Here is a 25,206-nt window from a genome sequence, read left to right as displayed (position 1 = left end):
GCAAATAATATAATTGAGAACTGAGCCATCATTCATACCACTGGAAATTTCAGGGCCCTGTTTTATTTTTATTTATTATTTTCTTAAATTTTATTTTATTATGTTATGTTAGTCACCATACATTACATCATTAGTTTTTGATGTGGTGTTCCATGATTCATTGTTTTCCATATAACACCCAGTGCTCCACGCAGTACGTGCCCTCCTTAATAACCATCACCAGGCCAACCCATCCCCCCACCCCCCCTCTAAAACCCTCAGATTGTTTCCCAGAGTCCATAGTCTCTCATGGTTCGTCTCCCCCTCCGATTCCCCCCGCTTCATTTTCCCCTTCCTTCTCCTAATGTCCTCCGTGTTATTCCTTATGTTCCACAAATAAGTGAAACCATATGATAATTGACTTTCTCTGCTTGACTTATTTCACTTAGCATAATCTCCTCCAGTTCCATCCATGTGGATGTAAAAGTTGGGTATTCGTCCTTTCTGATGGCTGAGTAATATTCCATTGTATATATGGACCACATCTTCTTTATCCATTCATCTGTTGAAGGGCATCTCGGCTCTTTCCACAGGTTGGCTATTGCGGACATTGCTGCTATGAACATTGGGGTGCATATGGCCCTTCTTTTCACTACATCTGTGTCTTTGCAGTAAATACTCAGGGCCCCGTTTTAAACACGATGTCCACAAATTCCTTTTGACTGTTTAGAACCACAAGCATGTACCTTTGTTAGATCACTACAGTGATAACTATGGACAACCATGAATTAGATTGCATCTAATTGAAACCGCTAATTTCAAGTCTGACTTGAAAACCGATTTCCAAATAAGCTAAGAAACAAAATCTCAATCAAGTGTCCCCCAGGTCCCTTCAAAGACACAGTTCCTGGGCCCCAAAGGATTCCTGTTCCAGGGTAACCTATATCTTTGCTCTCATTCATAAAACAAAATAAAAACCACTGAAACCCACAAAATCCAACAAGAAGGGGGAAGAGCAATAAAAAACAATGGCATTTCACCATCAGTTAATTCCTGAAATCTAAGAGTATATCAAAATTTGATTAGAGCCATCTGTTGTTCTTCATTTAAAACTTGTGCTAAATGTTTAAGTAGTCAACATCAACTTTATTACCTTCTAGTGAGAACACACAACCTTCAGGAAGAGATTATGCTTTCAAGGTAAACAAATGAAAGAACATTACATTCTCAATGAAAGGCACAGAAGACTAGAGAAAAAAATACAGGCCAACCATGAGCTAATTAGACATCTTTACTCTCTCACTCCCCAAAGACTCGCATATAAATGTGAGTAGCTTTAATATCTAACGTTTTCAAATTACCATAAAATGCTGGCCTGTTTAACCTGCCTTCCAACCACAGTCCCGCTGCTTCTGCCCTGGGCTGAATTCTCAGAGCAGAGAAAGCTATTTCCAAGCTAGAGGCTCTGGGCAGGAGGGGGTAGGGGGAATCCCCTCCTTGGCTTTCATGCGCAGTGGGTCTGAGGTGCCCACGGAAACCACGGTGAGCACTCAGAGGCTCCCAGGAGACACCCGCCCAACTGGCTTTGGGGTACGTGTGTCTCTGCCACCACCACAGTAAGCACTCGGAACTGAGCATGAGTTTCCTTTTCCACGTTTCTTTCTAGGGCTCTGTAGAGCTTTCCTGACATTCTATTTCCTTTCCCATATAAAACTCGGTGTGGACTTAAGGAATTCTTTAAACAGGAAAGCAAGCTTCCAAAGAAAATGTCAGAGGAATGGAAACAAAACTACGGGTGTTTATTTTTTAAAGGGGATTGCCAAAGGGCACTTGATATTAACACAGAACTTCCTACTCAAAGCTAGCTTAACCAGGCTCCAGAGAGACTAATTCCTTTAGCTATCACTAATACAAAAATGAGTCTTGAGATTTCACTGGAAGACTATTTATGTAAATAATGAGGAGCGCTCATAATTGATTCTACAATATTACATCCAAATTCTGGATTTCAATTTTGACACAGTTCTTTATATTTTTAAAGAGTATTTTGATTTGAGATGACAGAAGTCAAAATGAACTTCCTTCAATCTATAACGTAGAAGGTATGTTAATATAAGAACCCTGATTCTTCCTTATCGAGCAGTGCCTCCAAGGGCTTGGAGGAGACACGATGCCTTGTTCTATAGTCATTCTTCCTTATCAGAGGAAAGAATGTTCCAGCAAACAGGGGCAACATTCAATCAGCTATGGGGCTGCAAGAAGAGATGAAAGATGACACCTTCTTAAAATTACACAACCTCCTCCCTCTGCTGCTCATCCACCAGTCAGCAGAGAAAGTATGGTCTGTAGCTGGTGGCTGATCCCCAACACACCACCGCTCATGCCCTTAAGTGGGCCAAGAAGGCTAGGGGATGAAGAGATACGGTCTTGCTAAAAGGAGGGAGCCCATAGTAAGTGAAATAGCAAGAGGAGGAGCCTTGGTTAGTTGTTTTTTGTTTTTGTTTTTGTTTTTTTTTTGCCTGGGAACACAGTATGTTCTCTATGAATCCAGTTTTGATAAAACTTTCAGAAAATACACTACACTTTGAGCACATTATAAATACAACAGAGAGGAAATGATGATCTAAGACTGCAGTGGAATGCATTTTATGGTCACCACTTATTCAGCCCTGCCGATAAAAACCAAATGCACAGAGGTTCTATTGCTCCTCCAATAAAGGCCACCAAGAGAGAATCTGAGCTAGAGGCATAATGAAAACAAAGAGAAAAAACAGGATCAGGCAACAGTGTTATCAGGAGTCTTATAAAACCCTAGAGAAACCATATATTTAAACCAAAAGAAAGATAATGAAAAAGATCTTTCTCACCTTTTGAAAGTTCTTCCATAAATCTTCTACGACTATGTATCCTCGTAAACCCCAGTCATATAATTTCTCCCCACTGACCTTGAAACAAAATATAAAAGATCCATTGCTATTCCATACATGACTGGTAAGAATGAGAATATTCCACTTTCCTTTTTCCTGTTTCCAAAAGAACTGTATTTAAGCATACGACAGCTCCAGAAGCCTTGGGGCATACACATTAAGGCTGTGCAACATAAGCAAATAAAAAGATAGCGAGAATCATAGCATAAGCAGAAAACAGTTTGGTCGTGCAGTTACTGTTTAAAATAATTTGCCATAAATTACAGGTTAACAAGGAAAAAATGAAGGAGGTCAACTGCTGATACTGAAATTCCTGAAAACGAGACAGAGAAAGAAGGCTTCTGCCTATCACATCTAACACGTCATAGCCAACGAAAGCACATGCCCAGCTGAAAATCACTCACTCACTTTAGGGGCCTGGGTAAAAAATTAGGTGAACCTAATGAAGATGGTCTTAGTTTTCCCAGGTCCCCCAAAACATAAAGTCTTCACATTTCTATAGGGATTTTGCCTCTTGATCCAAGATCCTTTCTACAACACCCTGAGAGGTAGGGCCCAGGGTCAGAGAATACTTTGGGGCCAAGCCACTCACTCCTTCGTATGATACTGTAATAGCATTACACGGTGACAGATGGTAGCTACACCTCTGGTGAGCACAGCATAATGTATAAACTTGTCAAATCACTATGTTGTACACCTGAAACTAATGTAATACTGTGTGGCAACTATACTCAAATAAAAAAAAATTTTTTTTAAATGCCCTGGTCCACCTTTCTCTATTTGACTTTAACTGTTGGAATTTTTTTACATTTTAGGTACTGAGTATTGATTTTTCTTAAAAAAAAAAAAAAATGCTTCCAGTAATTTGCATTCATTGGTCCTCCATGTGACAAACTATGTTGATTACTCTTCTACATGGAATTTCCACTGCAAGTTTCTGAAAGCAGTTATTGTTGTCTAATTTTTATAATTTCTGTATCTATAGCATTTTAGTTTACAAAACACTTTCACACGAATTATTTCTATTCTAAATAACAACCCTGTACAGTAAGTAGGCAAAGATTATACGGAAATATTCAGGGGCCAAGTGACTAATCCAACTAAGGTCACAGTGCTAGTAAATCCGGTGGTCACTGTAACATGCTGGTTTCTTACAAGTTATTTTCTTCCAGTTGCTCTAACTGTTCTTAAAATATATGATTCTCAAACCCACTGGTAGACATATTGAGCATTTACCACATATATGACATTATTCTTGGTGCTTTACATTTCTGAGGGGAAAATAACACTTGCCATCACTTTAAGCATTTTCTTACAGTACTTCTCTCCAAACACTACTGAACAAAAAACAATGTGAGCAATTAAGTGGCTGGTCCAAGGTCAGGGTATTCATAAAAAAAATTGAAACTGCTGAAATAGGAACTAAATGACACTAAAACAGTAACAGAAAATCCCTTTCAATCACTGATGTCTCTTTTGATTTATTATAGCAAAATATACATACAATTTACCATTTCATCCATTTTTAGGTGTACTATTCAGTGGCATTAAGTACATTCACAGTGTTATGAAACCATCACCATTATCCATGTCCAGAACTTTCTCATCATCCCAAACAGATCGCTAATGTTTTATATCTAGTGAAAATAAGTTAATTGTTTTGTTCTGGCTTATTCTAAATACAAAATAAAAGACAAAACTCCTTCCCACTGACTTGAAAAATAAATTAGAATACAACTCATATTTGTGTCCTACGATCTTGGCTGTGAAAACAAAAGATCTTTTGCAACATATGCTGTGGCGTATAAATAAAAAAGACCTCTACTCAGGGGGCAGCCACATATGCTTCTCAACCAGCAGCCAAGCCCACTCTCTACACCCTATCCATTTACTGTTGAAACCACAACACACTGAGATGATGTATGACTATGTTTATGATCCGGGGCAGGCAGACGTGATTCACTGTTCCTGAGCTGGGGCTGAAGAAGGCAGAGGAACATTAACTCTCTGCCTCCGGGACTGCTATAAACAATGTCAAGCCCATGCTCTAAAGATCCTACTGGCATCTGCTACCAAAGCCACCAATTTCTCACAGCTGGAGCCACTGGCCTCCCACCCACCTACAAGTGCAGTGCAGTCCAGGAATCCAGACTCAATCCTGTCATGCGAGCCCTCCAGGGAGCTCAGTGTCAGATCCGTCTGGCTCAGGGCCCTGAGGGCCCAACTGCTGCTCTTCTGGGACCAAGTCTCAGCGTGACAGAGTACCTCCAGGAACCGGGCGGGTCCCTGTCTCCAGATGCTGTCCAGGACTTCAAAACCTCGAGCTTGTCTTGTTCTTGCCAGTTTTCCAAGGCACTCTATGTCTAGAGTTCCACTAAGTCTAGACACCAGTGCCCTGAGGAAGTCTAGTCTCTGTCAGTGGTTCTCAAACATCAGGGACATTCAAATCCCCTGGAGGGCTTGCTAAAACACAGATTGCTGGCCCTCATCCTCAGAATGTCTGAGGCAGTCAGTCTGGGTTGGGGCCTGAGAATGTGCATTTCTAACAAGCCAGGGGATCCTGATGTTGCTGGTCTCGGGACCACACTTTGCAAACAGCTGGTCTAGCTGTTAGGGACTGAATTGTGTCCCTCGAAAATCACATGTTGAAGTCCTAACCCACAGCGTGACTGTATTTGGAGATAGGGCCTTTACAGTAGTAGTAGTAATTGAGGTTAAATGAGGTAATAAGAATAGGGCTCTAATCCAATATGACTGGTGTCATTTTAAGTCGACGACGAGACACCAGGAATGTCCACACACAGTGAAACGGTGGCCATCTGCCAGCCAAAGAGAGAGGCCCTAGGAGAAACCAACCCTACCAACACCGTGATCTTGGACTTCCAGCCTCCAGAACAACGCGAAAATAAATCTTTGTTGTTCAAGCCACTCAGTCTGTGGTATTTTGTTACGGAACCCTGAGCAGGCTAAAACATAGCTCTACCCATCTTGCCTGCCAACTCTGTTCTCTGACTTGACCGGATGCCCTCAAGCTGAGGTATGAAGGGAAAGAAAGGAGCGGCCAACTGAGAGCCCTAAGACGGGGATTCCCAGCAGAGGGGACTGCACTCCTTGAAGCCCCCAGCAAGCACAGTGAGGCTGACACCAGGCCCAGGGAGAAGGTGCAGAGGGGCAGAGCACAGGCCTATGCCTGCAACTCCAAGGAGGACAGGATGTGACCAGATACACCCAAATGGAGAATGACCCATAACTAGCAGCTTTGGAGTTGAAGTCTCTAGACTTCCATGTAAATATGCCCCCAAAAAAGGTATCTTAATTTTTTTGACTAACATTCAAATTAGTGTGCATTCTCTGAATACTGACATGATTGGAAGGAGGGCCAGAACTGAGGCACATGGTGGAGAAAAACATTTAAATGTGTGGTAGTTCATCTAGGTGTGGAAACAAATTTTAGTCTGGCGCAATAAAAGCTGCAAAATAAAAAATATTAAGCAGTAAACCCAGACACACATAAGCGAGAATAAGGGACACCCCAGCTTACTGGGTCTAACTTACCTGGACAAATACGATGGCTTGTTGTGGATAATAAAGAGAGGCAGCAAGTCCCATGAATCCAGGTGGATACACCAGCTTCTTTATTTTTGAACCTATTAAATAAAAGGTTGTAGATGCCAACAGATGATTCATGACCCTTACCATCTCAGTTTGCCCTGGACACCTAACACTGAATAAGACTACTTTTCTTTGATCCTAGATTAACAGAGAATGTGCCTAATAATGTCATATGCACCAAAAAGAACCACCACATCTTCACAGCTTTGGTGAGATGTAATTCACACAACTCACCCATTTAAAGTATACATTCATCATGATGTATTCACAGAGGTATACAACCATCACTACAATCAGTTCTAGAATATTTTCATCACCCCAAAAAGAAATGCCATATCCATCCCTATTCCCCCATTACCCCCCATCCCTAAGGGACCACTAATGTACTTTCTGTCTCTACAGAGTTGCCTACTCTGAACATTTCACATAAATGCAGTTATATAATATGTGGCCCTTTGTGACCGGCTTCTTTCATCAGCACAATGTTTTCAAGAGAACCACCACTTCTAAGGGAGTAAATAAAGAATGTTCTGAAAAGAAGCCCACGGCACTTTGGTTTCTAAGGTTTCTGTTCTTTTGTAGTAAACTAGCTTTCTATTTAAGGACTCAGCACAAGCACTGCTCTCCTCTCCTTTCTAATACTCCATGAAAATTAACAGTAAAGGAATATAATACAGGTAATAAACCCACAATGAAGAGGAAATGTGGGGAGGGGCCATCGGGAGATAAGATGTGTCATCCAATTTACAGAAAATGGCGAGTGGACAGAAGCAAGAGGACACACAGCTATGAAGTCTGGAGGAGAAGGGAGCAGCAGGGTCCCCGGCAGCCCAGAGATGGCAGCGACTGTGGACGATGGAGAGGGCAGCCAAGGACCAAGATGGGGGGAGGCGGGGAGACCCGGGGACTATGGACGGACGCAAATATAAGTCCTGTGCAGAGTCTAGGTGGTTCTCTCCTTCCTCCATGCCATCGTGGTGTAAAACTGCCCATGGCCAGGCAGTCTATCCAGCCAAACTTTTACAAAGGTGGAGAAGTATCTTTAAAGAGGGGCTCCTGGGTGGCTCAGTCAGTTAAGCATCGGACTCTTGATCTCAGCTCACGTCTTGATCTCAGGGTGAGTTCACGCCCTGCATTGGGCTCCATGCTGGGTATAGAGCCTACTTTAAAAAAAAAAAGGGGGGGGTAATCTCTAAAGAAATGCCATAAATTTTCTGCTGAGAACCAAGATAGCTGGTGTGTGTACATGTGAGCATTAGTACCCAAGAGCAGAGTTTTCCTCGCACAGGCCCCAGGTGTGGGCACCCTGCGTATAAAGTCAGTTCCCTTTCAGCTCACCCTGAGGTAGAACCTGCTGGCCAGTAAGCCCCATCTATGCACAAAAAAAATTCTTATTAGCATTTCAATTGCCGTGCTCTTAAACATGACTATATAACCAAGGATCACTAGTCATTTGAGGAAAGCCTGCAGCATAAAAGAGAAGATCAAGACAAGCCAGAAAGGAAAAAAAAAAATGACCCCACAGGAAACAAAATAACTTAAAAACAAAACTATACCTGTTATTAAGTATAATCGAATAAATTTAAGAAGCTACTACATTGAAATAAAAAAAGGGTTCTATGAAAAAGGAACAATCAAAGAACAAGAAAGAGTGACTTGGAAATGGCAAAACTAAAAAAAAAATCAAATCAAAAGGAATAAAATAAAATGATCAAAAAAATAAAAGAGACATATAGGGTCCCTTGAACAGCTTCATTGCTGAGAGTAAATTTTCAAATAAATACAAACCAGATTACATTCCTACAGCTGAGGGTTGCAAGCCACCAAAATGCCCAACCAGGAATGAGACATCTATACGTAGTCACAGCACCCTGAAGTTCAGAACACTGAAGATTAAGAGAAGATCCTCGGGCGCCTGGGTGGCTCAGTTGGTTAAGCGACTGCCTTCGGCTCAGGTCATGATCCTGGAGTCCCGGGATCGAGTCCCACACATCGGGCTTCCTGCTCAGCAGGGAGTCTGCTTCTCCCTCTGGCCCTCTTCCCTCGCGTGCTTGCTATCTCTCATTCTCTCTCTCTCTCAAATAAATAAATAAAATCTTAAAAAAAAAAAAAAAAGACAGAAGATCCTCAAAGGTTCCAGGAGGAAAAAAATGAATCACTTCAGAAGTAACAAGCATCCAGGCTGGCTACTGACAGACACATCTGCAAGGCCAGATGCTAGAAGACACGGCCTTCAAAGTTTTGATGGAAAACAAATTCTATAACCAACCTAATTATCACCGAATATGAGGGTAGAAGGTAATTTTTAGACCTGCAAGGATTTAGAAAGTGACTTGAGCATGTAGTTCAACAACATGGCAGAGCAAACCAAGGAAAAGATGACATGGAACCCAAAAATAGGGGGTCAAACCCAAGAGAGCATAGAGCCATGTCCCAAGACCACCGCAGTGCTGAGTCTCAGTCCAGACTTCAAGAGGATATGTCAAAGAGGACTTCAACTACCTCCATTTTGGCCTCAGTCTGCACTTTTTAAAAATTTTTTAAGATTTTATTTTTAAGTGATCTCTACACCCAACATGGGGCTTGAACTACAACTCCGAGATCGAGTCACCTGCTCTAATGACTGAGCTAGTCAGGCGCCCCTCAGTCTGCACTTTCTAAATGATTAAATTTCCCTTTCTAGCTTATCTCTTAACTCAGGCAAAAGACCCTACGTGCAAAATGTCCCCTGATGGGAACCAAACCTACCCCCTCAAGTAATAAGGACTGCACTGAGCCAGCAGGACCCCACGTGACTGACTCCAAGACAATGATGGACTGGACCTTCACTGACTACCTGCACTTACCTTTGCCCCACATTTTCCTTACATAAACCTAGAAGGATTTTCGGCACTTTGGAGACAGTCTTTGAGATGCTAGTCCACTGTCTTCTGGGTGTTGGCCTCACGGAAATAAATTCCTTTCTTGTTTCAACGCCACTTATCTCTCTGCCTTTGGATTTTGTCAGCGATGACTGACTGAACCTGGTCTGTTTAAGACTCCCGAAGACAGTTGCTCTTACACCCTTGCGCCCCAGCTACATGTAGAGCCCTGGGCAAAAGAGAATGGCAGGATAGGTAGCAGCACAGAGAATTGGAGAAGCCTGAGAATGAGGTTCAGAAAACTGGTACTGGGTGAAACAGGAGAAGCCTCTAGAAATGAACTTGGACCTAGACAGTCTCTGCTGAGAGGCACAGGACTTTTGACATGGGACACGGATAGATGTTAGTGCAATGTATGTTACTTACACACAGTTAGAATAACCTAAGTGCTGTTTATTGGTTTTATTTATTTTTTTAAAGATTTTATTTATTTATTTGACAGAGAGAGAGATGGCGAGAGCAGGAACACAAGCAGGGGGAGTGGGAGAGGGAGAAGCAGGCTTCCCGCGGAGCAGGGAGCCCGATGCGGGGCTCGATCCCAGGACCCCGGGATCACGACCCGAGCCGAAGGCAAGACGCTTAATGACTGAACCACCCAGGCGCCTCTGTTTATTGGTTTTAAACTTTAAACAGACATATCTCCAAAGAGGGAACTAGGGTCACAGAAGACAAAACAAATGTTATCAATCTAGACTCTTAATAAATTAATGTTTCTTTCCTTGTCCTACTGCCTTGATTGAAAGGATAGAATTACTCTAGAAAACACTGTTTTGTCCCTGGGTCCCACCGGTATAGTTCCTGAGCAGCTCACATAAGTGAGGACCAGGTGAAGGGCAGCACAGCCGACAACCAGCCATTTCTGGGTCATTTACAAAAAAACTGGTAAGCAGCAGCTCTTGGGCCTCCAGCTTCTAATGGTTCACACAATGAGCTGGGGTCTCCAAAACTTCAGGAAGTGGGGAGGGGAAGGAGCCACAGGAAGGTGACAATAATGGGGAACAACCACCTGCCACCCTTGAGTGACCTGGCTGAGTCCACTTCCTCGGAATGATCATCCCACTCACCTCCTAGAGAGGTGCCTTGTCACCACCAGTCATGGCCATTCTCATCAAATGAGCAGGACTACCTTAGCATTTATGCTCAAGAAACCCTATCATATGATGCAGCAATCCCGCTTCTGGGTATACACCCAAAGGAAATGAAATCAGTCTCTCAAACAGGTATCTGCACTCCCATGTTCACTGCAGCATTAGTCACAAGAGCCAAGACATGGAAACAACCGAAGTGTCAAGGGATGAGTAGGTAAAGAAATTGTGATACCTACATGAATGGAATATTATAATATTATTCAGTTTTAAAAAAGGAGACCCTGCCATTTGCAACAACATGGATGAACGCAGAGGACATTATACTATGTGAAATAAGCCTTAATGAGAAAGAACAAAAACTACACGATCTCACTGATATCTGGAATCTAAAAGAGTCAGATGCATAGAAGCAGACAGTAGACCTGTGGCTACCAGAAGGAGTGGGGGAGGGGAGATGGAGAGATGCTGGTCACAGGGTACAAAGTTGCAGTTATGTAGGAGTAAGCCTAGAGAGTAATGTATGGCATGATGACTATAGTTAATAATACTGAATCTTGGAGATTTACTAAGAGAGATTACTGGTGCTTTCACCTAAAAAAAAAAAAAGGTAACTATGGGGCACTTGGGTGGTTCAGTCGTTAAGCGTCTGCCTTCAGCTCAGGTCATGATCCCGGGGTCCTGGGATCGAGCCCCACATCGGGCTCCCTGCTCAGTGGGAAGCCTGCTTCTCCCTCTCCCTCTCCCACTCCCCCTGCTTGTGTTCCCTCTCTCGCTGTGTCTCTCTCTATCAAATAAATAAAATCTTAAAAAATAATAATAATAAAAAAATTTTTTAAAAGGTAACTATGATAGAAGGTATGTTAAATAGCTTGACTGGGGTAATCATTTCACTATGTATATGTATGCATATATGTATATCAAAACATGCCATATACCTTAAATACATACAATTTTTATTAAAAAATAAAATTTTGGGGGGCGCCTGGGTGGCTCAGTTGGTTAAGCGACTACCTTTGGCTCAGGTCATGATCCTGGAGTCCTGGGACTGAGTCCCACATCGGGCTCCCTGCTCGGCAGGGAGTCAGCTTCTCCCTCTGACCCTCCCTTGCTCTCGTGTGCTCCCTCTCTCTCTCATATAAATAAATAAAATCTTTAAAAAAATCAAAATAAAAAATAAAAAAAAATTTTTAAAGTTAGACCAAAAAAAAAGAAAGAAAAGAAACTGTGCCAGGAGGGATCTTCTGAGCCCACCCTGCTGCTGCCAGCATAGGGGGACCATCTACCTGGAGGGGGCTGCAAACGACTCCAGATACCCAATAAACATACTCACCATCCCGCCCATCTTATTCAGTGACCACCTGACGTTGTTCACCTCAGGCCTTTCTACCCCAGCCCCAAGGAAAAGACTTGTTGTTGAATATTTGTGCATGAATGTGTGTGTGCACATGTGTACTTTTTTTTTTAAGATTCATATATTTATTTCAGAGAGAGAAAGAGAGAGTGAGAGCAAGGAGGAGAAGGGGCAGAGGGAGAGAATATCCAAACAGACTCCCACTGAGCATGGAGCCCGACGCCTCAGATCAGCACCTGAGGCGAAACCAAGAGTCGGATGCTTAACTGACTGAGCCAACCAGGTACTCCTATGTGTACTTTCTTGAAAAAGAATTAGGGTTTTACATTATGTTAATGTTACTGAGCCCTCCCTGGAAAAGGAAAAGGAGAGAGGAAAAAATAAACCAGCAAGCAAAAACGAAGGAATAGAACCCGCAGTAGTGGGTGTCCTTATGTCACTGTTCTGCCCGGGAGAGCACAGTCCCCGATTCTCCTCAGGATAGTCACCCCAGTGGACGTGCCCGGGGATGAACACCAGACAGCATGGCAACGCATGCACACACGCACAGCAGAGGACGCTGGCTTTAGGGCCATGCTCTCACCATGGCGGGGGGCGGGGGGGGAGCTAATATCACTTGATTCCACATTCCTGGCTCCCTAACAGTAGCCAAGATTCCAACACCCTGGCCTTGGGAGCTTCATAAATTTAAAATGCTATCTATCTAAGTGAGACAGGAATGCTTTTTTGGACAGCTTTACAGAAAGGAGGGGGAAAATGTTTGGTGGGGGAGTTGGTTCAACTCCTTCGCAAGTCAATTAGTAAAAATGAACTCTAATTCTTATATACTCTGCACAGGCTGGGAAGAGGGCACAGAAACTATGACAGGAGTTCATTCCACAGGTTGAGGGAGTGGCACCATGCTGCCTGTTTCCAGACTAAAATAACAGATACGGCATGTGCAGAAAAGCTTTATAAATTTGGAGGAATGGGTACCAAAGCAGTCACTATAGTTAATCTTTTATGAGGGTTTGATTGCAGGGCTCATAAACCCTCTATTTTAGGAATTTTTGTCAAGTCTGAATTTTATAATCAGTGAAACCTCAGTAGTTTATAACAAATTTATCCCATTATAGTGAAGTACCTTGTCATCCTTTACTTCCTCTAAATGTTTGCAATCCAGCAGTATAGTGTAGTAATATATTTCAAGTTGACATCTGTTAGTTTTTAAGTGTTTTAAAAATTTTAATATCATCACTGATGACCAAAGCTATGACACATCAAGAAATTAATAAAATCTCTATGAAATCACTGTTCTATTTACTGTGATTAATAGCCTGATCTCAACAGTGAAACCAACAGAAACCGTTTCTCAGGTGTGACAGACTTCGGTTAACAAAAATTCACTCTTTCTGTACCAAAGGGAGATAGTAACTTAATCAAGTAAATGTGCCCATAAAGGATATAACTATATTATTTTTTTAACCAACAGTATACAATTTCTTCCATTTCATATTTTTATAATTTCTATATATGCTTAAAATCAAATATACTGGATAAAATAACCATATCAATTATATATTAAGAGGCCATATTTCAGGAACCAACTCATTATTCTGACAACTGGCAGATAAAAAGAAATAACCAAGTTATCTATCTTATCTCTCCCTTATGAGCTGTTTAAAAAAACCCCACAAAATTGCACCTACCTCTAGCCAAAAGAAGTCCAACAATGCCAGCAAAACCAATAACACCAAGTCTTGGAAAAAATCCAGGAGGTGCATTTTGGAGATATTCATAGCTGCCTACAATAGAATCAGACCAGGAAATAGTTCTGTAAATTGCCCATTAAGAAACAAACCAAAAAAATCTTACACATAACTAGTATATATAGTATCAAATGCTTCTCAAATAATGTGTTCTTTGTTTTATGCTAATATGCTTTTTTCCAACACATTCTTTTTATGTGATATATGAACATGATTTATTATTCACATAGCAAGTAGCCAATTTTCAAACACTTCAGGTCTGATGACCTACTGACAAGAAAGTAATGGTAGACTACCTTCATATTCCTGAATGCAACAGATCTGAATCAACTATACACAGGGGGAGAAATACTAATACAGGGATTCCTTGCCTTCCAAACACAGAAACAGAATAGATTTGGCTAGATCTGCCGCTATCTTGAAGCTCTGCTGCTTGTTCTCCGAAACTCAGGAACCAAATACATGAGGCTCAGGGGAAAAACGTTTCCTTTGCCATCTGAATTCATTCTTTGAAATTGAGAACAGAATAATTCTGGACAATGCAGGAAACTGTTAGTGCAAGTATATGCGGGAAATAGTCACTGGTGATAGATAAACACAAAGAAATGCAGCATATGAGCCTAGGTGCCATGCCTGAGCATGCCTTATGACCTCATGCGAATGATGACTCCTCTCCTGTCCACTGAGCCAATCCCACGAAGTAAGAGCCATCTGCATTCCTAACCTCCTCAGAAAAGCCTTTCCTAGACTCCTCAGCCCACACCGCTCTCTCTCTCTCCTCTAAAGTCTCATCATATTTATTCTCTGGACCCTCATTTGGTATGTAATCTTATATAGCACCTTATGTTTAATTAGTCAGGGGTGTATTTTATGTCTCCTTAAGGAGAACATATGCTCCTGAATGGTACACTGCTTGGACTTCTATGTTATTTTCCCTCAGTGGTAACAGTGGATGTTCGTCCAACAGATATTTACTAAAAGCACTGCTAGGTGTTGACGGATACTGAATGAATTAACAAACGGGTTTCAGAGAGGCTGTAACTTAAAAACACTTCACGTCTCTCTCTCAACCCCATCTTCAGCACTTGCTATCTGCTTCCAGTTTCCGGCTCAGGAAACAATGAGTCACTCCTCCAAGCCCTGATTGAGCTGTGTCCTCCGTGTGGAATGCTGCTAAGTTCCACCCCCATGTCTTGGTGTGGTTGACTCTATTCTAAGATTCAACTTAGAAACCCTTCCCTGACTCTTCCCCTCCCTCCAAACTCCATTAAACTCATCTCCTTCCTCTGCACCTTCAACAGTGGTCTGTGACTTTCTCTGTATTTGTGCTACTGTTGAAAATGTATTATATGCACCTCGGTGGTTGTGACCACTGTCTTAATCAGCTGCGCTCTTCCATGCCTGCCATGGAAGGCACATATGTGGAACCGAACTAACTGGAATGCTTGGTAATTTTCTCCCCCAGAAAAGAGCAGACACATGCCAGTTTTCCATTTCCTGGGTGTTTGGGAAACGTGGTGATCATTTTAAATAATACTATAGGGCTTGTGCTGTTTGCACGAATTCCTGTCTGGTCTTTTACTTATTTTGCCTTTAACTTAGTTTTCACTTTCCATTTCGTTGTCTGGATCATCTGAAGCAATTTTCTACTTCCCTTTATTTTTGCCTACCGGCACAGTGTTTTTAATTCGAGACGTGCACACGGAGCAGTTGATAGGAGGTCACCCGGATGGCCTTGGTGAGCTGAGCTGAAGTGGGTGAATCACAGAGAAATGGGAAAGAAGATATGCTAAAAGGCTGCGATGAAGCCCCAGCCCGGCTTCTGGTAACGGGTCGTGGCTGTGACCGCTGGGAAATGGACGGACCGCCTTGGCAGATAACAACACAACTCATAATGTAATGTTTCTTCTTCAGAGCTTTTGCAGTAACCAGGCCAAGAGACGAAAACCAAGACTTAGGTTGCAAATAATGCCTATTGCTATGAATCAATGGGAAGTGATAGGTAACAATGAAGAGCCCTCCTCAGTCACATATGTAATGACAAGAGATCAGAAGTTCTTTAGTTTCCTCAGATTAAAACATGAAGGTAATAAAAGCACCTATCTGTCAGGGTTATGAGGATTATACATAAATCAATATTTTAAAGCACTCAGGGTAGTTCCTGGCATGTAATAAAAACTAAGTAAGTGATGAAATTAATAAAACTGAGATGTTACTTATTAACATACATATTATTCATGGATGTTAATATCCTGTATCAGCCCATCAACACTCCATGATCTTCGGAAGGAAATAAACTGTATTCGTGCTTGTTTTATTCTGTCATGGAAGCAAACACTTGTAAAAACATGAGTTTTTGTTTGCTGAGATGCCCAGTAAAGGGAATGAAACACACTCAATGTCCATTAATTCACCAGTTTCTGATGGAGATGAGTCAGAACGCAGACTGTGAACCAAGTTTATGAGTGTTTGGGATAAGTGGATGTGAAAAACAATCAAGGACAATAAAAACCCAATGGAAAAAAATGTAAGAACACTACTCATGCAGTAAGGTCTTTCCTAGGCACACCAGCCCAGTTCCTTCTAGCCTCTAAACTTCTGTCACATGTATTAACAGACATACAAATAAGTTATCCTGATTCCGAAAACCCACTGATGAGTTAGTGGGGGTTAGTACGAGTCATGGAAAACGCACCTGGAAACAGATTTCAGGGAAAAAAAACATCCAGTGTCTCTGAACTTGTTAGCCCAACAATCCTAATGATCTTGAACGGACTTCCCAAATGTTTAGGGACACTAGTCCTCTGAAATCTGAGGAAAATAACCGATCTTCTTTCCAGAAAAACCCACACAGCTCTAATATTCTGCATACAACTTCAAGGAATTTCCAGACCTCCTGGGGCCCATCCAGGGAATCCCAGTTAAAGAATCCAATATTAATGAAGAAACTAATTATGCCTAATCAACTTACCTAATAATAATTTTTAAAAAATCAACTCACCTAACCCCCATTGAACCAAGCTCTGCATCCTGGGCTTAGTTTGTGAGTACATTTCCTAAAAAGGTGAAAAGAAAATGAAAGAGAAGGATATGCTGATTAGAAAGTAACAATAAATATATTTGTCTTTACTGCATAAATTATCATATTATTAACACTTTGTGAACAAAGGGATACACTGTCTATCTGGGGTTTTTTGTGTTCTTTTTCTCTTGTGTAATTTCCCCTTCACTGCAAGCTGCTCAGCAGAACAGTTTATTATTACCACAGGAAGCAAACATTACAAGCAGAGTGATTTCAACAACCTAGCCTTTTTATTCTTCAATTAGATTCAAAGAGAATAGACAAAAATCAACCCCCTTAATAATTAAAGTGGCAATCCTCTCCCTGTGAGATTAAATCTGTCTTTCATATATGTCATGATTTTAGAGTCTGTATCTGAAAACTGCCCTTCTGAAGCAGGAATGACCACCTTGAATGGGACAAAGGAGTCTATATCCAAGTTTTGAGAGATACTTACCCTAATCCTGAGCAAATGAAGTATTAACATTCTCTTAACAACAATAACATGGCTTTGTACAAGAACATCATATATTCTAAAGAAAACAACGGACTAGCTGGAAGGTGCCCCACTCTTCACGAAGTCTACAATAGGGGCGCCTGGGTGGCTCAGTCAGTTAAGCATCTGCCTTTGGCTCAGGTCATGATCCCGGGGTGTGGGGCTCCCTGCTCAGCGGGAAGCCTGCTTCTCCCTCTCCCTCTGCCCCCCCCATGCTCGTGCTCTCTCTCTCTCTCTCTCTCTCTCTCCCAAATAAATAAAATCCTAAAAAAAAAGAAGTCTACCATAAAGATAGGAAAAGAGACACATGGACATCAGAAGGTATTAGAACCAGTTGCCACTTGGAAAAGGATTTGTTTTGTTTAATTTTGGTCCAAGTCAGAACAAGTTATACTAATACTGTTAAATGCCCTTAAACAATAAACACTGAATTTAGGGGAGGACATAAAAAACATTAAAAAATTGAATACTGCTTCATTAAAATTCATTACTGGTATTTTAATGCCCATAAAAAGAAAGAAAAACTACAGATAAACATCTAGAGTGATGACCTATTTCTTTTGCTAGCATAATCTTCTCACTATAAAGAAAAATTAAATTAGTTTTTAAAGAAAGGGGCTAGAAATTATTGGCCCAAGGAGCCAGGAATTAGAAATATTTCTATTGAAGAAGACATCATTCTGTAGAAAAATAAAGCCATTGTAATCACAGAATGGCTTTTTTATTTAGAAATAGTACAAATAAACATGTTGATAATTATTCTGTCCTTTAGAGAGGTATTTTGCTGCACTGAGCATCATGCACAGATGAAAAAGTAAAAAACAGAAGGCAATCTTAGGTTGAAAGGTTAAGAGACAAAGTACTTTTATAACCCGCCCCCCAAAAAAGAGCACAAAATAACCGCAGTCAATGCCTACATGATAGAAAAATATTCACACAAATTTGCCGACCTTATCTTAACCAGCAGATGGTTTAAAAATCTTCTAGAACAAGAGAATAAAGTCTAAGCTTTTTACAACACATTACGTAAAAGTCTTTAGATATTTATAACTCAATAATATGGTTATGATACTTAAGTATACTGGCCTAATTTATACTGTTGACAGAGTCTATGCTTACTATTTTCTTCTAAATTGGTGAAAAGAAGTTCAGCCGTGGCACAGAGAATGGAAATGAAAATCTTAAGACAAGTTCTGGATGAAAATTCAGTCTGTAAATCTCAAGCAAAGTATAGCTAGACCATGTCACACACAACTACACACTTTGTACTAATCTGCCATCAATTTTCGAGATCCAGATCAAGTATGGCAAATACTTTATGTGTCAAAGCCCACAAAAGCATTCTGTATATTGTAAACTTCCATTTCAGATGTTAAGAATTGCAGAAATGTTTCCACGAACATAGTAACAGGGGCCTGATCTAAAACCTGAGCAGTGACAGAAGCCCATCTGCCTATGTAGCTCTCTGGTCACTGGGGCAAATAGTTCAGTACTCAAATATGTAATCCCACACTTTTTTAGCTATATCCATCCTTCTGTTACAGCATTCAAAATGTTCTGTAACCATTCCTGTTAAAATGGTTCTGATGTGTACACTTTCTGGGGGGAGAAAAACATTCCAATTTTGACATAAATGCTTACATTATATGCTTTTCCTTCTACTAGAGTTCCAGCCCCATACCTTCCCCTAGGAGACAATCATGGCTTCCTAGCTGCGACCAACAAGAGAGTTACCAGTCCACTCCCCAGTCAAGGTGCCGCACGCTGCCTGGAAGGAGGGCCATCCTCCCTGCAGCGATGGCAAGAGCTGCACCAGGATGCTAGGGCTCTCTGCTCCCCTCAGAGATGGCACTGATGAGCACCGCAAGTCAGGCCCTTGAAGGTTGGGAGTCCTCTATCATGCCTTTTTCTGAAAACATGCAGCCAATATAGACTTTTCACTCTTGACTCTAGACCGAAATGTGTCACTCCACTTTTAGAACAGCTGTACCTGACACCAACTTGTATATGGCTCGCAGTAACGTCGGAGATGTGAAATGCTTTCTTCAAGTGGGGTCCTTGGCTCCTCCACATATTTAGATTGACCCTCAGGGACGGAGTAGAGTGAAAGCTGCATACGTTAAAAAGCAGAACAAAAAGAAATAAAAAAGCACATGCAGTCATTAGAATGCAATCAATCATCAAATCAGCAAGCATCACTATTTCTAATAATTCATGAACTGCTGTGATTCTAAGGGTTTCATGCACCCTGAACCTTACTTCAGAGGATCTTTGCACCTGATTTATCAATAAGAAGAAGGCCAAGAAGACAGAACTATGAAGTGTCCTACCCTTCTCCCACTCCAGTGGTAGCAGACAAAGCAGCCCCCCCTTGATCCATTTTATATCCTGGCATTTAGTATTTCACCTTAGATACAGTTTGGAAAAAGGATTCTATGACTCTAAAGTGGGGAGGGGATGCAAAACAAAAACTGAGTTTAAATGATCAGTCTGGTGCTAATCCAAGCAGGTTTGTTTCCCACCCAGAGGAGCGACTTGTTCATAGTCGCTACTGGCTGCCTTCTTCACCCTCAAAAAACGCCACAGTCCCTAGGTCTGAGAAGAGTAAAAAAAGGCAAAAGATAAACTAATTAGCTTTTTGAAAACACCATTCAAGTAACCTGGTTCATGACTGAAGGCAGATCTTTATATCATTTTACTCTAAGTCAACAAAAAGCAAATATCCAAAATAATCACCGGGAAGTATAGACAAAAAAAGAATGTAAACAATGGAGAGAAGATTTCTTGTTTCATTTATTTAGTATTTATTAAGCATCTACTTAAAAACCTCAAATCTGGCCAAGAAGAATGAAGCCAGGTCTTTAATTTCTTAGAGAGGGAAAAATGCAAATATTTTCTTGGCTTGAAAGCAGTCTTGCAGGGGCACCTGGGTGGCTCAGTTGGTTAAATGACTGCCTTTGGCTCAGGTCATGATCCCAGGGTCCTGGGATCAAGCCTCGCAGAGGGCTCCCTGCTCTGTGGGGGAGATTGCTTCTCCCTCTGCGTCTGCCTGCCACTCTCCCTGCTTGTGCTCTCTGTCTCTGTTAAATAAATAAAATCTTAAAAAAAAAAAAAGGAAAGCAGTCTTGGATGAGGCGGATCGCTTAGCGGTGACGAGCAGATTCCCCACAAAAAAACCTAGGAAATACTCAATTATGCCTTTAGTTAACTATCATTAATTAAAGTTTATTTGTTGAAAAGTTACATTTTAGTAGCTTCCCACAAAGAAAAACTACAAAGAAATATATTTCCTCCCTTTAAGTGTCTTCTAAAATGTCCTGTCTCCTGACATACAACGTGTATACTTCGTATATAACTAAAGCAGATGTTCAAAAAATAGCACAACATGAATGACATGTTACCTCATTAACCTTCACAGAAGTTTTGTGAGGTGAGTCCTTTTTAGGTGATGCATAGACTCTGAAGGTGAGCAGACTCAGGCTGGCTGGCCCCACAGACCTCTGAATTACCTGAAACACAGAAACAATCTTAAGCCTTCTGTCAATGCAATAAACTGAATGTGCATAACGTGAGCACATTTATTGCGCTTTATGAGAAACAGATGTATTCCTGAAGTTTTATGGAAGTCAGAAACTAAAAAACGTGTACTCACAGACTTAAAATTTCAGGTCACCTTCACCTTAATTTCCAAGACAGCAGTTCTTAAGTTTTTCTACTTAGCCTGTCAAGTAAAATAAAATATACATACAAAGACACGTGTGCACACTTTTAAAAATAACAGAGAAATGCTATGGAATGACTTTAAAATTATAAGAATCTCGATCTCTCTCACACACATACACACACCCCCCACCACCAACAGTGGAAGAGGTTTCTAATGATTTCAACTAGTGATTTGCCGAACAGAGTGAAGATTATCTCTGTGATTCTAATAACCAAACTTTCACAAGTGTTCTCTTTCCATTCCCACTCAGAGCTGGTCTCCCCCAATCTAAGTTCCCCAACTCAGTATCTTTTCCTGCCTTGCCCTCCCTCACTGGGTCACTCACACCCAGGGCTGCAACGCGAAGGCAGTACCTCCCAGATATGCAGCCCCAGCCCAGAGCTCCCCCTGAGCTCCCAACTCACTATCCAATTACTCCTGGACATTTCTACTTTTCTACAAGCCATGTCCAAAATCAACTCATCAGTATTTTGACTGTGCCTCCAAGTCCACACTTGGCCTGATGGGTGGGTATGTGTTATGGAATCAAGTCAGAAGGCTTTATTTTCAATAATAATCCCCTACCTTTACACAGCACTTGACCATTGAGCATCTTTCCCCCAGACCTGCCCCTTCTTCCTCTACTTCCTCTCAGGCATGGTGCCACCACCCAACCAGACAACCCGGTCAGAAACTCTGAGGTCATATTCACCACCACCCCATCCTATCGGTCAGTAAGTCCTGTTAATTCTAACTGTTCAATAATCTCAATTCACTCTCCCCACTTTATCTCCTCCTGTACAATCTTCCCCCGGGCCCTCATTTCATGGATTGTTTCCAGCAGCTCACCCGGCCCTCTGATGACTCGAACCACCACACTGCAAAAGAATGATCTTTCTAAACTGCAAATTGATTATCTTCTACCCTTCTTTGAGATCCTTTGTTATTTATTATCTAGGACTTTTATGCGGGCCAAACAAGGCCCATTATGATGCGACCCCAACCACCTTCTTTCACCTCATCTCTGCCACTCTGCCTTCTCCCACAACACACAAATTCCCTAGATTTCTCCCATGCTGTTGCCCAGCTTCCTGCGTTTACACATGCTGCTTGCTCTGCCTGAAGTGTCCTATCCTTGCTTTGTCTTTCTGTATAACTGCCTAAGAGCAGGGAGATATATTGCATTTTTCTTTTCTTTTCTTATTTATCCATTAATTTATGTCTATCAAGTTCTCCCTACCAGACTGGAAGACCTTTCACGATGCTGCCATGTCTTACTCGGTCTCCCTACTGCCCCTGCCTGTGCCTAGCACAAAAGAAATATTCACGAACTGTTTACTGCCTACATGAATGGATGGAAGAGAGGTGGAAAATAAATGAGTGGCTGACTTGTTCTAACTCTGTAGGCATGCCTTAGCATCATGGAAATCATACTACTGAGATTTGCAATGCCTACACTGTGAAAAGACTAGGCTATTTTATAATATTCACAAAACATATAATGTTAAATAAAACATAACAAAATGTCTGTTGAAATGTATGCCTGGAGTTACACACAAAAAGGGAAATTCCTACTTCAGAAGCAAATAAAGAGCTAGAAGCTATTTAAAGGAGTGGCTATGACTTTAAACTGGTTTAAAAATAATTAACATAACCTGAAGTAGTAAGTGTTCATCTTGAAAGGACTTAATTTCAAGGCAATATTGCTACAAATTTCTTTTGTTTCCAGGGTAAAGGTTAACCAGCTATTGCCGACAGTCAGTGTGGTCCCTCCTGGCACCCCAGGAGAGGGGCCTATAAGGCTGCTGGTATCTGGAGGTGCCAACTCAGTACTCTCTGCCCCTGGGTCTGTCCACAACCTACTGACAACGCTGCTTTGAACTGGGGACTTTACACTGAGCCAGCTAGCCCTACTCTGGACTTTGATCCCCTTCCTTATCGGCAAGAGCTGGTGCCTCACCCTTTCCCACTCCCCATCCAGCACGGCAGCCCCCAAGCATTTGGGGTTCATACTGTCCTCTACCTTCATCATTCTTCTTTTAAAATTTTTATTTGAGAGAGAGAGAGGGAGGGTGAGAGAGGGACAGAGAGAGAGCACAAGCAGGCAGAGGGGCAGAGGGAGAGGGCGAAACAGATTCACTGCTGAGCAGGGAGCCTGATGCAGGGCTCCATCCCAGGACCCCGGGATCATGACCTGAGCTGAAGGCAGACGCTTAACTGAGCCACCCAGGCGCCCCTACCTTCATCCTTCTTTGATATAATGCCTTATGCTGACCTTTTTAATTCTCAGTTCCTGCTTTCGATCCTTAATCCTATCTACTCACATACTTCGTTTTTCATTTCGTAGCCTTCTGTTGTTTTAACTCAGATTTCCACTTTTCCTGTTCCTAGTGATTATTTTCACTCCCTTTTCATCTTTTCAATCTCAACTTAGTCACTGTTTAAATGTAACATTTTATTGGACTCTTGATTACTTTTACTTTGTTTTTCCCTTTCATCCACTTTTCTTATTTTAATATTAAGTAAAGCCTGGTCCTTTATTGCTCAAGTTGTTTTCTTCCTCTTCTCCTGTCAGTCTTCCGCCCCCTCAAAAGCCACCCCCACTCCCATCCCACAGCAAGAACTATGGCCACAAGGGCGGGAGCACCCAAGAAAGCTCCCTCCTGCAAGCTGCCCTTTCAGCTTCCCCAAGGCTCTCAACAAATAAAGAAAAAATAAACCTCACCCCAGAAGACTTGGGAGAACTACAGATTAACACTCCCTAGGGCCACAGTTCTCTCCGCAGAGAGCACATAATTTACTTCAGGGTTTCTCAATCTCAGCAATATTAACACTTTGGCCTGGATCATTCTTTATGTGAGGGCTGTCCTGTGCACTTAGACGCTTCCTGACATCCTTGGCCTCTACCCACCAGATGCCAGTAGCACCCCTCCCAGTCATGACTCAACACCGTGTCTCTAGACACTGCCGAAGACTCCTGGGAGGCATCTCCCCCGCCTCACCCTGCATTGAGAAGCACTGATTTGCCTAAATATTATTTTCTGACATCTCTCATCATCCAGACTTCAAGAAAATCGGGATGTTTTAAAATCCAGGGCCTCAGATCTAATATACAGTGAGAGAAATTAGAATAGTCTTGCCTAGGGGCGGGTGAAGTGTGGGGAGGGGATGGACTTACTGAGAAGAAGCATGAAGGAACTTTCTGGGATGACAGAAATGATCCATACCTCGACTGGGGTATGGGTTACAGAAGGTGTACATACATTTGTTAAAACTCTAATTGTAAGATCTGTACAACTTAACATCTGTGCATCTCACTGTACGTAAACTATATCTCAAAAAATCCATGTACACCTAAACTGCACCAAGTTCATGCTAAAATATGAGTGGGAACTGGAGGCCAAGGGTGATCCCTAAGGAATCTGACCATGGTAAGGAACCAGGTGCTATTGAGCTTTGCGACGGAAACCCACAGAAGGAGCCTCAGTAACAGGTCCACAGGCAGACAAGCCTGATGCTGATGCACTGCCCAACATCTTGGATGGCTCACTTTTCTTTTTGGCATCAAATGGGGCTCCTCTTGGTGAGAGACTACCCTATCCTGCCTCAGCCAGACCAGATATTATCACAAATGGGGATTCTGGAAGCTGGGCCCCTGCCAGGCGTTAACTGTTACTTGTGAGAGCTCATATTGAGTATTCAGGCCAACCCATTTGATGTCAGAATTTAAGAAGAGAAAGGCTATTTAAAATGGGCACAGATCACCCCACGAAAGTGTGAGAGCAAAAGAGGAGTCAAAGAAGAACCTTCTTCAATCTTCTGTCTCAAGGAAGAAAAAAAACCACTAATCTGGAAGTTAGATGTCTTGAAGAAAGATTTAACCAACTCCAGGGTCTGGATCACTAAATTACTAAAGTTCTGGATTTATCACCTTTTCTCCAATGGACACTTCTGTTGGGTTGCCTTGTGTGAGACTGGAACACAGAGGCATTCCCTCTCCATGAGGGGTCTTGACCCATTATGGTACAAACAGACTGAAAATACCTCCTGGGAAATGAGATCTCCCCTGGACCTTTTCTAATGAGAGCTGGAACCTCTAGGCTGTGCATACCCCTGGCCTAAGCACTCACTGTCCCAAGTAACGGTCCTTGAGAATCTTTGTTTGCGAGGTTCACTCTCTACCCAGGAGAGATGGCTTGGCTCAGAAAATGGGTACATATGCACCTTCCAAGAGCTGATTAGACATGCTCTAGTTCAGATTCGGTAAGTTTGGCTTGATAAACCAAAGTTGAGCCCACTCTGTTAAGAACTGCATCTTCA

The 25,206-nt window shown here is 41.9% G+C and overlaps 1 protein-coding gene across 1 annotated transcript in view; it reads right to left on the bottom strand.

Moving 5' to 3' along the window:
- APOO (apolipoprotein O) overlaps positions 1-25,206 on the bottom strand; it is a 60,544-nt gene that overhangs the window by 10,602 nt on the left and 24,736 nt on the right. The window contains exons 2-7 of the mRNA XM_028122542.2: positions 20,585-20,692; positions 19,174-19,293; positions 16,628-16,682; positions 13,567-13,662; positions 6,462-6,553; positions 2,847-2,924 (exon numbers count right to left, since the gene is read on the bottom strand). Of these exons, the coding sequence (XP_027978343.1) occupies positions 2,847-2,924; positions 6,462-6,553; positions 13,567-13,662; positions 16,628-16,682; positions 19,174-19,293; positions 20,585-20,692 (549 nt within the window). The remainder of the gene's footprint in view (positions 1-2,846; positions 2,925-6,461; positions 6,554-13,566; positions 13,663-16,627; positions 16,683-19,173; positions 19,294-20,584; positions 20,693-25,206) is intronic.

The sequence above is a fragment of the Eumetopias jubatus genome, unplaced genomic scaffold (genome assembly GCF_037043125.1).
Source record: "Eumetopias jubatus isolate StellerSeaLion01/CBP00866 unplaced genomic scaffold, mEumJub1_p1.0 scaffold_11, whole genome shotgun sequence".
Classification (NCBI taxonomy): domain Eukaryota; kingdom Metazoa; phylum Chordata; class Mammalia; order Carnivora; family Otariidae; genus Eumetopias; species Eumetopias jubatus.
Note: the sequence above shows the minus strand (reverse complement) of the source record. Positions and strands in the feature narration are given on the sequence as shown.